The sequence below is a fragment of the Podarcis gaigeae genome (assembly GCF_964106915.1).
Source record: "Podarcis gaigeae genome assembly, chromosome: 3".
NCBI classification, from domain to species: Eukaryota; Metazoa; Chordata; class Lepidosauria; order Squamata; family Lacertidae; genus Podarcis; species Podarcis gaigeae.
The window spans coordinates 89,676,210-89,690,363 of record NC_139680.1 but is presented as its reverse complement, the minus strand read 5'-3'; the positions used below and the strand labels follow the sequence as shown (position 1 = coordinate 89,690,363).

Here is a 14,154-nt window from a genome sequence, read left to right as displayed (position 1 = left end):
TGCATAGTAAGGCTTATTATTGAAGGCAATGGGATTTAAGCAACTTCACTGTGTGGCCGTTCACATCCTTTGTTCCTTAGATGCAGACAAAGTTAGGAACTAAAGTGAGCCTCCCAAAATACAATAGAAGAAGCTTTTACACGTCTCTTTCCCCCACGAAACACCCCCAATATACAAGATGCCACTGTTGACTTTTTCTTTCTTCTTAATAGGTTCCCTATATGGGTATGAAGGAACGTTTAATTAGACTTTGGAATCCTTATGGCCATAAGGAGTGGATTGGAGCATGGAGCGATCGGTATGGTTTCAAAAGTTTTATTTCATTAGGGGCTGCTGCCCCTGCTACTTTTGCTCGCCAACCCCTCCCCGTTCGCCTTAAAGCGCATCCAAACTATGCACCTTCTTTCTTGCTGATTGCCCAGATTGTGACCCAGACAAGCCTCGGAGGAACAGGCAGGACAGACTGAGGCAGCTCCCCAGTGACTGTTCTGCTCTGCTACAGCTTCCTTCCTTGGCCAAAATGGCAGCATCCATGTGAGGTAGGCAGTAGCAGCAGAGCAAGATGGTTGCTGGATCTCACCTGAGTTATACTCCACCTGCTCGCTTGCCATCAAAAAGGACTTCATTGCTGCTGTTGCTACCACCACAGGCAGTGGCCAAGCTATTATTTTTTAAGATGAACAAGGGAGGGGGGGAGAAAAGCTGCCTCTGCTGGCTGCCATCAAAGCAATATTATTGTGCCTCTACTGCCCAAAACCATTTCAAAAATGTCAGCTCCCCGCTGCCAAATTCACTTTCCATTTTGGGGGACCCCATTGGCCCTAGTCAATACCTCCAAAGTTCATCTTCTGCAGTTTATGTTCTGGTCATAGGAACATAAGAAGCTGCTTTATCCTGAATTAAACCACCTGACTATCTCTCTCAGTATTGCCTACCCTAGCCAAAGCTCTCAAAAAATTCAGACAGGGTTCTCTCTCAGATCTACCTGGAGATGCCAGGGAACTTGTAACCTTCTGTATGCAAAATCAATCGCTGTTCAACTGAGCCATGGCCCTTCCCAACCGGCTCTCGTTTTGGGTATGCTATTTCCTTTTTCTTCTTTCCTCACACCTAAGAACAATTCCCTAGAATTACCCTAGGTGCAGTCTATGAAAATTAAGCACTTGTATTTCTCATTGATTCCACTACGAATGATTTAAGCATGAAATGGTTGAGATCAATAAGACTTAAAAGAAATTACCAGTGGTTGGGTGGTGTCCCATGATTTTGCCCTCACCCACCACCACAGAGCTAAAAATCTGGAAAATATGCTCCTGTACAGTATTCATAATCCTTTATTTTTCATTTTTTTCTCTTTGTTGAATTTGCAAATGAAAACTGAAAAACAAGAGCAGTATATGTGCAACAGTATACTAGTTGCTTTACGATTTTATATAGCCATCTTCTTTTCCTCTGGGCTTCTAAAATAATCTTTCCTGAAAAGTGTTCTTTAGTATCTACATGCTGGTGTGACTGAAGCTGAGCTAAGAAGTATAGTATAGTATAGTATAGTATAGTATAGTATAGTATAGTATAGTTAGTATAGTATATTATAGTAATTTCCCAGGTTTTGCAAAGTTTAATTTTAATCTCAATACAGTTGAAATTTGGGTGGAGCAGGCTTAAACTGCATGGATCAATACAATTCTTGAGTTCTGCTTGGTTAATGCTATGCATACAACACAATTATCACTTAATTATAAAACTGCAGCTTGAGAATTAACACAGCTGGATAGCTATTGCAATGTCTGTGTGGTGGTATTGCTGAGAGGTAATATCAGCAGCTAAAGATGCAAAGAATTATTTCTTTATTAAAGTACATCCAGGGTCAGCCGTACCATTAGGCATAGTCAGATGGTCACCTCAGGCAGCTGATTTCGGGTATCCTGAAAAGTCAGTACATTCTGAGTTATTTATTATTGTTGCATTTTTGTTCTCGCAGAGGGAGAGAGGTGCTTGTAGGAATTTCTGCCTTAGGCACCAAAATGATTTGGCAGGTCTTGGCTACTGTGCACCTTGACTTAGGGGCAGTGTGTGTGTGTGTGTGTGTGTGTGTGTGTGTGAGAGAGAGAGAGAGAGAGAGAGAGAGAGAGAGAGAGAGAGAGAGAGCACTTGCACCTGAGTGTGTGTACACGTGGTGTGTGCTGCTTTGACTTTCGGAGCAAAATGCCAAAGTGCCATCCAGGCCTATTGAAACCAACAGAAACTGTTTCATTCTCTTCATTGTATGGCATTCTAAGCACCAGAACAAAAAAGTTGCATGATCAGGACATAAGAATGAAGTGTGCAGCTTCTTACTCCTGGCAATTTGTTCAGTGCCCATTCATGGCTGAATGTTAAGCTTTGGGGGAAGAACTAAGCATTGAAAGAAACGAGTTACAGATAGGTAGCCGTGTTGGTCTGCCATAGTCAAAACAAAAAAACAAAACAAAAAAAAAAAATTCCTTCCAGTAGCACCTTAAAGACCAAGTAAGTTAGTTCTTGGTATGAGCTTTCATGTGCATGCACACGTCTTCAGATACACGAATTTTTTTTTGTTTTGACTATGGCAGACCAACACGGCTACCTATCTGTAACTGGAACTATGGAAGGCACCACATTGAGCCGCATGAAACGAAAGAAACGAGTGATGCTTCTGAAATTCACCCCATCCGAATTTCCTCCTTGGAATTTGTATTTCTGGTCTTCTTTCCAAAGTAGAAGTGATGCATATGTACTCATCCATCACTCTCTCTTTCTTTTTTTAATTTCTGAATTTTATATTGAGCTCTGTTCATACACTGCAGCTTTCAGCTACATGACTGTTTTTTGGGCAGTGTTTTATCAATCCGTTCATGCATAGCGGAACCAGGGGTGGGAGACAAGCTAATGAATTTATTCCCCCCTCCCCCATTAGATTTTCCCTGCCCCCAGTACTGATACACATATGCACATTGATAAAATGCTGCCCCAAAGCAATCACAATATCATACATATGGTAATGTACATATTGCAGTCTTCATGTGATTGAGCATTTCTATCAAGCTTCTCTTTTTTTTGGTAGCATTTTATCAGTGCATCAGATTCAGATTTGTTTACTGTATTTTAGCAGCCTGCCATCAAGCAGCTTCGGTGCATTCAGAACATTCAAAGTAATCTGTGCCAAATTTTAATCCAAAATAGAATCACACATTTGAAAAGAACAGCAAATGCATGACACACAGCAAACCAATGCAAGTCTGTCAATCTAATTTGCTTAGACCTGGGAGACCAGAGTTCAAATCTTCACTCTGCTATTAAGGTCTTCACCTAACTTACCTGTTTGTGAGGATTAAATGGAGTGGCAGAGAGAAGCATGTTGGGGATCTGAGGTGAGACCAGGGCCGTCTTTACCCGGGGGTGCAAGGGGTGCAGGACACCCGGGTGCTGAATTCTGGGGGGCGTCAGGCGCCCGCTGCTGAAGCTACCTAAGCTCTTAACTATCTCCTGTTATGAAATAATAAATAATTTTGATCAAGCTAGAAAAACAAAACACTGTACATATATACAGTGGTACCTCTGGTTACATACTTAATTTGTTCCGGAGGTCTGTTTTTAACCTGAAACTGTTCTTAACCTGAGGTACCACTTTAGCTAATGGGGCCTCCTGCCGCTGCGCGATTTCTGTTCTCATCCTGAAGCAAAGTTCTTAACCCGAGGTACTATTTTTGGGTTAGGGGAGTCTGTAACCTGAAGCGTATGTAACCCGAAGTACCACTGTACCTAAGTATTACCAAAATGTATACTTACTGTTTCACTAAAGGACTTCCGACTTTGTGGGCTCATTTACCAAAGACGTGCCACGCTGGTACTGGCGCTTGTCATTCACAATGGCAGCGCCTGTCAGACTCAGCGATGGCGTTTGTCATTCTCAACAGCGCCGTGCACGCGAAATTAACTCTTACATCAAATTATTATGTTACGTATTGTATTGAGCTACTATGTGGCAGTGGGATCAGCAGCACCTTTGACACAACTGATGTTTCTTCTAAGTAGGTGCCTAAACAATACTTAGAAGTTTAAGTGTGGTGGTGTTAATTTGGGGGCTAAACTAAATTTGGGGGCGCTGGGCAGATCTTTGCACCCCGGCGGTGCATATGCTAAAGACAGCGCTGGGTGACACACCCACGCAGTGGAAGTTGACCCCAGTTTCAGTCACCACACGGAGGCAGCTTAAGGTCCAAAATGGTTTACTGCTATAGAAGATTAGGCTTCAGTAATACAGATCCAGACATTTATAATTTGCATACAGCTTGTTGGCTTTTGCCAGTCACACTTTTTGAAGCAACGTGTGAACCAAAACACAACAATCTTTTTGCAATTTGCACTTCTCTAAATTTTGCGCTACAGTTCTCCAATCAAGTAATGTGCCAAAAAAATAATAATAATGTGCCTGTTAGGAAAACGTGTGCATAAAAAGGCACATCTTGGTGAAAATAGCAAAAAGGATGCATTGCATTAGGGAGAATTGAATACACAAAAAATGTGTATATTAGGAGAAAAATGCCTTAAAAGGATGGCAAGTTCTTGTGAAGTTTTCTTTTTAAAAAATAAAAATAAAAAAAATGAACTGATTCAATCGCAAACTGAAAGATTGCGAACTGTTCTTTAGTAAGATGTGTTTTAGACCACAGGAGCCTGCTTCTTGGAATTTTAAAGCAGGACTGTAGTAACGTTTTCTCATAAACTTAGTCACCATGTAGTTAAGACAGCTGGGGAAATGTAGTAAGCTTTAACTAGAGGGCTTGTGGGGTTTAGGTGAGCCGATGTAGGACTTAGCAATGGTTAAGCTGTTTATTCTTTAGCTGTTTATTGTTTAGAGCAATGTTTAAAAGTTAAGCTGCATATTCATATTCTATTTTGTTTTCCATGTAACCCTTATTTGTCTACGTGCTCTTGATTTCTATTATGCTCGTATGTGGGTGTGGAGAGCTCAGTTGGTTAGAATGTGCTGATAACGCCAAGGCTGCAGGTTCGATCCCTGTATGGGACAGCTGCATATTCCTGCATTGCAGGGGGTTGGACTAAATGAACCTCAGGGTCCCTTCCAACTCTTTGGTTCTATGATTCTGTGTTTCATAAACCGAAATGTGTTCACTGCTCTTCTGCTGGTGTATTTACAATGAACCTTTCCAAAGGGATTCCAGCTTGTCAGGCCCTGCTTGGTCACACCCATGTCACTCATTTGGGCAAATTAGGAACCTAATTTTTAATTTCATATGGCCTTGTCCTCTTTTATAGTTCCATGGAATGGGATCGAGTCCCGAAGCAATACAAGAAATCTCTGTATGAAGACAAGGATAACGGCGAGTTCTGGTATTTTCACAATTTGTCTTTCTGTGATTCTCTGTGCTCTAGATTTAAGGCCCCCAAGCTATAATAATCTCCATATGTTGCCATCTGGGCTTCTTCGGGAGAAAGTGTAGGATAAAAATTGAATTAATAATAAATAATCTTCTTGCAGTGAGCCACTCTTATTTTCAGGGTCCTGCTACACTTATATTAAAGATGAGAGGCTGTATTCAACTCAATAAATATCTGTGTGGAACAAGGACTTTGCCCTTCCTCCCACAGCACATGACCCATGCCATCCCCAAAAATGCTCCAGAGAGCCAGGGGAAACCTTAGAACAGATTGCAGATTGGGGAGGAGAGGAAGGAAAGTACAACTGCACATGCAGAAGTTGTTCTGCTCTTGCAAAGTTCTATTTAGCGATAGGTTGATGAATGCAACCCCAGACTACAATCGGTAAAGTTTTTTTCTAAGAAAAGGACCCTCAATCTATAGGCTGTTCACCACAAGCAACTGCCAACTGTTTTTGCCATTCATTTTCTAGCACCATGCAAATTCCACTTCTCCATTTCAAAAATATTTCAAGTCCTCAGGGCTGCAAAACCAGGATTGAAAATGTATGTGTAGTTGTTGTACAATGTAGAAGTATGCAAAGCCTGCCTGAAAATTCATTTTCTCTTCCGTCAGGATGTCATATGAAGATTTCCAAGAACATTTTTTATTTTTGCATGTTTGCAATAATGTGCCAACCTTCCTAGACTTTGGAGTGCAGAGGAGCAACATGTGGTCTGTGCAAACGCATGTCGACAGATGGGTGCAAGGGCTCTCCCCAGAAGGTAAAAATAAGTATCCTTCCTTAATTATTTCCCTATTCTTTTTTCAAACAGTACGTTTCAAAATAGTAATTTCTTATCTGGACCTGAACTGAAAAAGTAAAATTTTAAACATAGCAATGTATTATATTTCCATATTGCACCAATATTTAATTAACACAGGCTTGATTATAAAGACGTAGCACAATATTACATGCTCATAGTGGGTGGTAACATATAAATCTTGAATTTTACACTCTGGAGACAGACATCTGTAGATGACAATTGCCTATGACCTCTGTCCTTCTATAATCATGAGGTCCATCAAGCCTCAGCAGAACACTTGATCTGGCAATAAACCTAGTTTGTTTAATTGAGTTTTTGATCCATGCTTGTGAAATTAACTAACTGCAGTTCCCAAGGTTCTGCTACAATTTCCTCTTCCACATTGGATTCCCAAATAATGTTCAGTGTTGGAGGGCAGTTGCTGTTCAGCAACAGAACCTACAGCTTCAATCCCAGACCTTGTTTTCTTTGCGAGATCTCAAATCTGAAATATACACATCGCATAAGAATTGTGCACAGAATTAGGCATGCTTAAGCCCACTGAGATCAACCTCCTATGCTATTATTTACATATTCCTATCCTTTTTCTGCTTAGTTGTCCCAGTACTTAATTTGGTGGGGATCTAGTATCTCCAGCCACTTTCTGTAAGCAGTGCCAACTGTTTATTTACGGATGTCCTGGTTATATGGCCAGGGGTGTAGCAAGGAGGCTGCAGTAGGTGCAGCCCACCCCTGGTGTCACCACTGAAAGAGGTGACAGAATGATGGGCAGCACTCACCGCAGGGCCTGTAGTGCGCCTGAGCCACGCATCTCTCCTGGGAGTGATGCGGTGGCTTGAGCGTCCACAGGCTCCGCGCCTGCCCCCAAACGTCCGCCTGTTGCCTCCCCCTCAGCAGTAGGGCGGCTGAGTGGGAGGAGGCAGGCAGACGCCTTGGAGACCCAGCAATGCCCCTGTGGGCAGCTGGCCCCACCCCTGGGTGCAGGGCACATGCGCCACCCCAGGCGCCCAACTGGTTTGCTCCGCTGCTGTATATGGCAAGTCTGGAGACTGACCACATTTTGAATTGTATTTGATGATAGCCCATGGATTCTCTTCAAGTTTTGCTTTAGGATATTTGGAATAACTCTATGTGGCTTATTTCCATGAAAGTGAATTTAGGATTGCAGCCTGAGCATGTTGTTTATGCATTGTGCGAAAGGGTTTCTATCTGAAGTCTAGATTCGTTAAACTTGTTATTATTCACCATATGAAAACAAAAATTAAAATACAGCATGTGAAAACATACAAACAGCAAATGTCTTCACAATTTATATAACATAACAGCCATTTCTAAAATTGGTGTATGCATTCTGTTGTGGAATCTGAACCATTTTCTCTCTTCTTCAGAAAGACCACACTTTAATCAGTACAGCTAATTTGCACATAATCATAACCATGGAAACTTTACACTTCTCTTCAATCAGTGTTGCTTTAGAATTTCCTCAGTTCTTTGCTAACATAATTTTATGGCTTGCTAAGAAATTCCTGTTTTCTCACCAAGTATATATATATTTTTATGTTCATGCTTTACAACCTTTATATACTATTTTCAGTCTTGTAAGAAATACATTGGGGCTTATATTTTATCCATAACGTATTTTATTTTGTACTGTTGTGCTTCTTTAAAATTAAAAAATAAAGTTCTACTACTTGTGGTGTAAAGCATAAGATGTTTTCATTTTTCTTACGTGCAGTTCCTCCTCTATCCAGAAATTTATCATTGTTTTATGCCGCCACCAGATTTGCAAGAATCCAGCAACTAGTTATTTTTATATAGTAATTGTATAGAATTTAGTCTAAGTTGTTTTTGTGCAAGTGGAATAGACGTTCAATTTCACAATAAGACTTTGCTTCTCTCCCTGCCCCACAGAGCCCCCTACTGCTTCAAAATATGCTGTGGGGCAGTTGGGGGTCCTTCAGAGGAGATCTTGCAAGCACATGTGGCTGCAGGGTGGGGAGGAGTGGAAGAGAATTCTGCGCAAGCTTGTGGCGTAATCTGCTAGGGGCCATTTCTGGTTTCTCTCACACCTTTCTGTCAATCCGTTGTCTTATCCTACCCATTCTTCCCCTTTGTCACCTGCATGAATTAGGCCAAAAGATGCAGATTGCCTCCACCTGATAGATAAGGATTGCAGCCTGCAACAATGCTACTGCTTCAGAAATCTCTGTTTAGCAGGGATCTCTGGCTGTATGCAGAGAATGTATTGCCTTACTGTATTTGGTAGAACTGAGGATCAGGGCTTCTTATAAAGTAACCACTAATTGAATGTCTAAGGGACGCGGGTGGCACTGTGGTCTAAACCATTGGGCCTCTTGGGCTTGCCGATCAGAAGGTCGGGGGTTTGAATCCCCGTGACGGGGTGAGCTCCTGTCACTTGGTCCCTGCTCCTGCCAACCTAGCAGTTCAAAAGCACACCAAAAATGCAAGTAGATAAATAGGTACCACTCTGGTGGGAAGGTGTTTCTGTGCACTGCTCTGGTTTCGGTGTACCTTTGCACCAGAAGCGGCTTAGTTGTGCTGACCACATGACCCGGAAAAACTGTCTGCAGACAAACACCGGCTCCCTCGGCTAGTAAAGCGAGATGAGTGCTGCAACCCCAGAGTCGTCTGCATCTGGACTTAACTGTCAGGGGTCCTTTACCTTTTTAAATTGAATGTCTCGCTTCCTGCAACAGGGCAGGTTAAGTGCCTGCTAGAGACATTGACAGGCTGAAGGAATTGCCTTTCCCACAGGACCACGATCCTATGAAGGCATGCATGCAGCAGGCAGATGTAAAAGGAAGCGATAAAGGAGGGACGTCTCACTTGATCCACACTACTTTGCTGCATGTGTCTGATAACAGAAATCATTGTTTTTCTCAACAGGTGCCTTTTCCAGAAATCCTCAGTATTTAATCCAGGTGCAGGAGCCGGACATGAAAAATTCCAATGTTGTGGTATCACTGACACAGAAACTTGTAAATGATACAAGGAGTCCACAACCTCCAGAACCTCCAGGCATTCGTTTCGTAATACTCAAGGTAAGTAGCACCAGACAAGAACTGGTGTTCTGCTCATGCTTGAGCCTGGCCATCTGTATAAATTGTTCTACCCTCATGTGCTGGATTCAGCCGAAAACCAGCCATGTTTTGTCTCAAGATGGCTGGGAAATTCCAGGTTGCAATGGCAGGGAAAGAGATGAACATTGCTGCCTCCTACCCAGTGCCCTAAACTATCCTTCCTCCCAAATGACGAGTGCCACATCATAGCTGTCAACCTTTCCTTTTTTTAAAGGGAGATTCCCTTATTCCGAATAGGATTTATCACAAGAAAAGGGAAAAGTTGACAGCTATGCACCACACGCCCAGCTCTGCCCACATCTCTTTGCTTTCCCCCCTTGAGAATAGCTTTGCCTTTTCCCAATTATTTTCAAGTGATAGCTTTAGCACTGTCTCTGAAATGTAACGAAACCTATTTTTGCATTTCTGGGTCCTTCAGAGGCTGGAACGAGAACTGTTTTGTTGGCTCTGTCTCTCCCATTCAACACCCACTGCAGAACTCCTGGATATTTTGGCAGGAGATGAAGATAAGATTAGCCTCATTTACTCTGCATTAATTAATCTAGAATAACCACCACCACCACACCCCCAGCTTCCATCCTTAGAATAACTCGTATGGATTCAAGCCACTGCACAATGTGTAGTGACTTACTTACGTAGTTTGGATTTGGTTCAAACATGCTATAGAAAAGAAATTACCTAAATTAATCAATATAGGATTTGTTTCGGGGGGGGGGGTTTAGGATGGTAGTTTTGGTGTGAAATATACCATTATTTATATTTCTGAGATCTTAACACACCACACACACACACACACACCAAAAATTATGGTGCCATTGATCTACTCCCCTTTTCCCTTAGCTACAGACATCCTATCTCTTTCCGTTCCCTTCTGCAGCCATGAAAAGCTTCATTATATACTTGAGTTTTAAAGAATTCAGAAGTAATAATGTATACCATTGCCTCGGGAGAGGAGTTTTCTTGAAGTAGTGCTCACACTACACATTTCAAGCACATTTATACCACTTTAGCAGTCATGGTTTGCCCCCTAGAATCCTGGGAAATGAAGTTACTCCTCATAGAACTACAATTCCCAGCACTCCTAATGGTCTACAGTTCCAAGGATTCTTTGGGGGAAGCCATGGCTGCTGAAATAGTGCTTTAAATACATAGTGTGGATGAAGCTTCAGGTTAGGTAATTTCTCTCCCTACAAATAAAGATGCTTACACAGCCTCAGGTGGGCACTTCATTCCACTCTTAAGAATGTTAATTCAGGAATATACTGCTCTTGAGTGCAGCTTGAAAGACAGAGCAGAATCTTTCCTTAGCCATTTGGCTGGAGGTTCTGATTTCGTTGGTTTGACAAAAGTTGAAAATTGTAAAGTGGAGTTGCAAGTGGAACCTGTGGCACATTCTAGAATAAAAGACCTCAGAAAGTGACACACAAAGTGTAACATTGAACAGCCCCTAAAAGCACCACAAAACAAAATTTAAAACATTTTAAAGCATCGGTAGGCAAACTAAGGCCCAGGGGCCCGGATCCGGCCCAATCACCTTCTAAATCTGGCCTGCGGACGGTCTGGGAATCAGCATGTTTTGACATGAGTAGAATGTGTCCTTTTATTTAAAATGCTCCTCTGGGTTATTTGTGAGGCCTGCCTGGTGTTTTTACATGACTAGAATGAGTGCTTTTATTTAGAATGCATCTCTGGGTTATTTGTGGGGCATAGGAATGCATTCATTTATTTATTTTCAAAATATAGTCTGCCCCCCCCTCACAAGGTCTGCTGAAAAAAAATGGCTGACCCCTGTTTTAAAGCATTCAAAACTGTTATAAACACAGCATATAGCCAGCATGTAGACAATCAACAGCCTGGTTTATGAACGTTTGAAGTCCTGAAAACCATAGGGCTCTTGCTTCCCAGTGTCCTGGTTTTGACTAAAATGGTGCCTGAACTCACCACCTGAGTTTGCTAATAGGAGTAAAATGTGTCCACCTTTCTTGAATTGACCAAAAGGGCAGCACATTGGAATTAAGTAGATTGACCTAGTCTAATCTACAAGGTACTTGACCCCACACCACAAGAACGAACAGCACAGACATTAGGAAGAATGTGTAAAGCATAGAGGAAAGTAATAACCCAATCTTGTAGGGAATGGCTGAGCAACCAGGCCAGAATTTCCCAACCAGTCAGAAGCTCAACTGGCTGGAACTTTCCAGTAGTTGAATATGTGCATTCTCAGAGTTGCACAGTTGCTGTTAATTAAGCAGGCCGCCATATTGACCTTGAGCTACTAGTCACTGCCAGATAACACAGTTGCACTCAATCCATGTTCTCATTCTCATTACTAAGAGCCAGAAACCAATTTTCTCTGCTGCCCGGAGGCCTGCAGAAATCAAACTTTGGTCAAGGCAGAAGCAGAAGAAAGGCTTTTCTTGACACTCCCTGTTTCCAATATTTTAAAGAGCCAGTAAGCATAATCAATAGGGATGTTCTAATTTATTTTGTCTGTAATACTAGGCCTCATTGACCACTGGTGGGGCTTGCTTCCAAATAAGCATCCCTAGACTCAGGATGTTTGGGGGGGGGGGAAATGCAACCAATCCAAAACATGCCTATAATGGTGGGTTAGAAGCATGAGACATTGAACTACACATTTCCACAAAGCTGGACTTTAAAAGACAGTTAAAGGCATGTTTTCCTCACACGTCTCGTTGGGATTACACTAAAGTAGCCTGTTTGTAGCTTTTCTTTGAGATCATATTAGATATCAGTCTCTGGGAGTGCTCTTGGGGTGTCTTTTTTCGGAATAATTATGTCTCTCCTGTTGTGCATCTCTAGCCAGTGGCATAGCGTGGGGGGTGCAGGGGGGGCCGGCCACACCGGGCACAACATCTGGGGGTTAGGGTTAGGGGGCGCAAATCCACGGGTTAGGGGGCGTAAATTACTTGCCTTGCCCCGGGTGCTGACAACCCACGCTACACCACTGTCTCTAGCATCTCCTACTTTTCATTGTCAGTATTTATTTTCACTTAGAAAATGCTAATCTTGCCTTCAGGCAGTTGCACTCTCAACTGGATTTACTGAGGCCTAATCTATGCAAGTAGTTTCCAGGGGTGGTACCCCATGAGGCAATTCTGTTAGTGAAAGGACTGTTAGTGAAAGAACCATGGCTGCACCATGGAACTTCTCCTCCTCCTTCTTCTCCCTGTACTCCCCCCCAGATCTGTTCTGGAAGTTCCCTTAACCCTAAGTAGCAGATTTGGGGAGGAAATGTGGGGCACACATGGAGAGGAGAGGGAGCAGCTTGCCATTGTTCCTGCTCCAGTGTTCAGTCTACCCTCCAGACACAGCCCATGAGGGTCACGGATCAATACAGGTTCTTTGTGAACAACTCAGTTTCATTCCTACTTATAGCCTGCTTTGAAAGTAGCCCCTTGCAGTGTCTGATAAGGGGCTTCCAAAATGTGAGGAGACCTTGGAAGTATCCTCTGCCATAAGAAGAGGGGCTTGGACAAGAAAGGTTGAGGAGAGTCTCCAGCACACAGAAATGAGTTCAAGAACCCAAGAGGTAGCTTAAGATCTCTGCGCAAAAGTCCTTGTCCATCTGTCTTGGAGGCTTTAGTTGAGAATTCCTGCATTGCCGGGGGTTGGACTAGATGACCCTCGGGGTACCTTCCAACTCTACAATTCTATAATCCTTAGGTGAGGTGTTAGCACAGCCGCCTGTAATTTTCTAGGTTTGTATATTAAACACGTCTGCTTGATGCTAGTCATGGGGAGGAAACAGCAAGAACCAGCACAGAGTAAACAGGAAATGTTATCTGATCCAAGAGAGGTATAATTAGCACTAAAATAATTAATTGAGTAATCAATTTCGTTAACTTATTCATTAAGCACAGATTAAAAATGTGGGGTTTTAATTAGATTTTAACTGGACTATCCCCGAGAAGGATATTTAGTGCTAATAGCATTCTTGTAAATGTTCCATGTCTGGGGGTCTCAGGAGCATTTTACCGTAGATTTAGTTTCTCCCCCCGAATCATAGTAAGAGCCCCTGCTGCCTTAGAGTTCACTCTTACCAAAGAGGCAAGTGCTATGTTATGAGAACACATGACCCGGTTGATGTGCCCAATCTGGCTAGAATCAATGTGGGTGGACAGGGGGAAACAGCAAAACAATACCCCTCCCTTCCCACAGACACATTTAAAAGGAAGCCACTATAGAGGAGGTCCGTTCTCATGTTGCTACCCTCCGGACTTCTCATGGAGGAGGGGCACATAGAAGGACCTCAAATAACTTGCTCCGACCACAACGCAGTAAAGATGGTGATGAAACTAACAACAACTGGTACCTTTAGATGGAGGATGAATGACACCTTATTTAGAGATGAACGAGTTTGCAAAAAGGCTCAGAAGACTTTAAAGGACTATTTTGAAATTAACATGAGGACCAATATAGAAAAAAGAATTATCTGGGACGCAAGCAAAGCGGTGATGAGAGGATTCTTGATACAACAGAATGCAATCAAAAAGAAAAGCCAGAACGAAAAAAGAGAGAAAATTTTGGAAAAAATAAAAGAAGGGGAAAAGAAATTGAGATCAAAGCCAAAATCACAGGACATTCTGAAAGAAATTAAATTATATCAGACACAATATATGGAGCTGATGAACCAAGAAATAGAATGGAAAATTAAGCAAATGAGACAGAAGACGTTTGAATCGGCTGATAAATGTGGTAAATTGCTGGCTTGGCAGATAAAGAAGAGACAAAAATTAAATATTGTTACAAAGTTAGAAGTGGAGGGAAAGATTATTTATAAACCAACAGAAATCAGGGATTGC

General features: G+C 42.3%; 1 protein-coding gene across 3 annotated transcripts in view; it reads left to right on the top strand.

Annotated features, from left to right (window-relative positions):
* Nucleotides 1–14,154, top strand: part of CAPN13 (calpain 13) — an 86,758-nt gene that overhangs the window by 42,795 nt on the left and 29,809 nt on the right. For all 3 annotated transcript variants that reach the window (XR_014562514.1, XM_083732362.1, XM_083732363.1), the window contains 4 exons: nt 213–298; nt 5,299–5,373; nt 6,037–6,185; nt 9,135–9,289. Coding sequence is in view for 2 of the 3 variants with exons in the window: in XM_083732362.1 (XP_083588488.1) it covers nt 213–298; nt 5,299–5,373; nt 6,037–6,185; nt 9,135–9,289 (465 nt within the window). In the remaining variant the exon portion in view is untranslated. The remainder of the gene's footprint in view (nt 1–212; nt 299–5,298; nt 5,374–6,036; nt 6,186–9,134; nt 9,290–14,154) is intronic.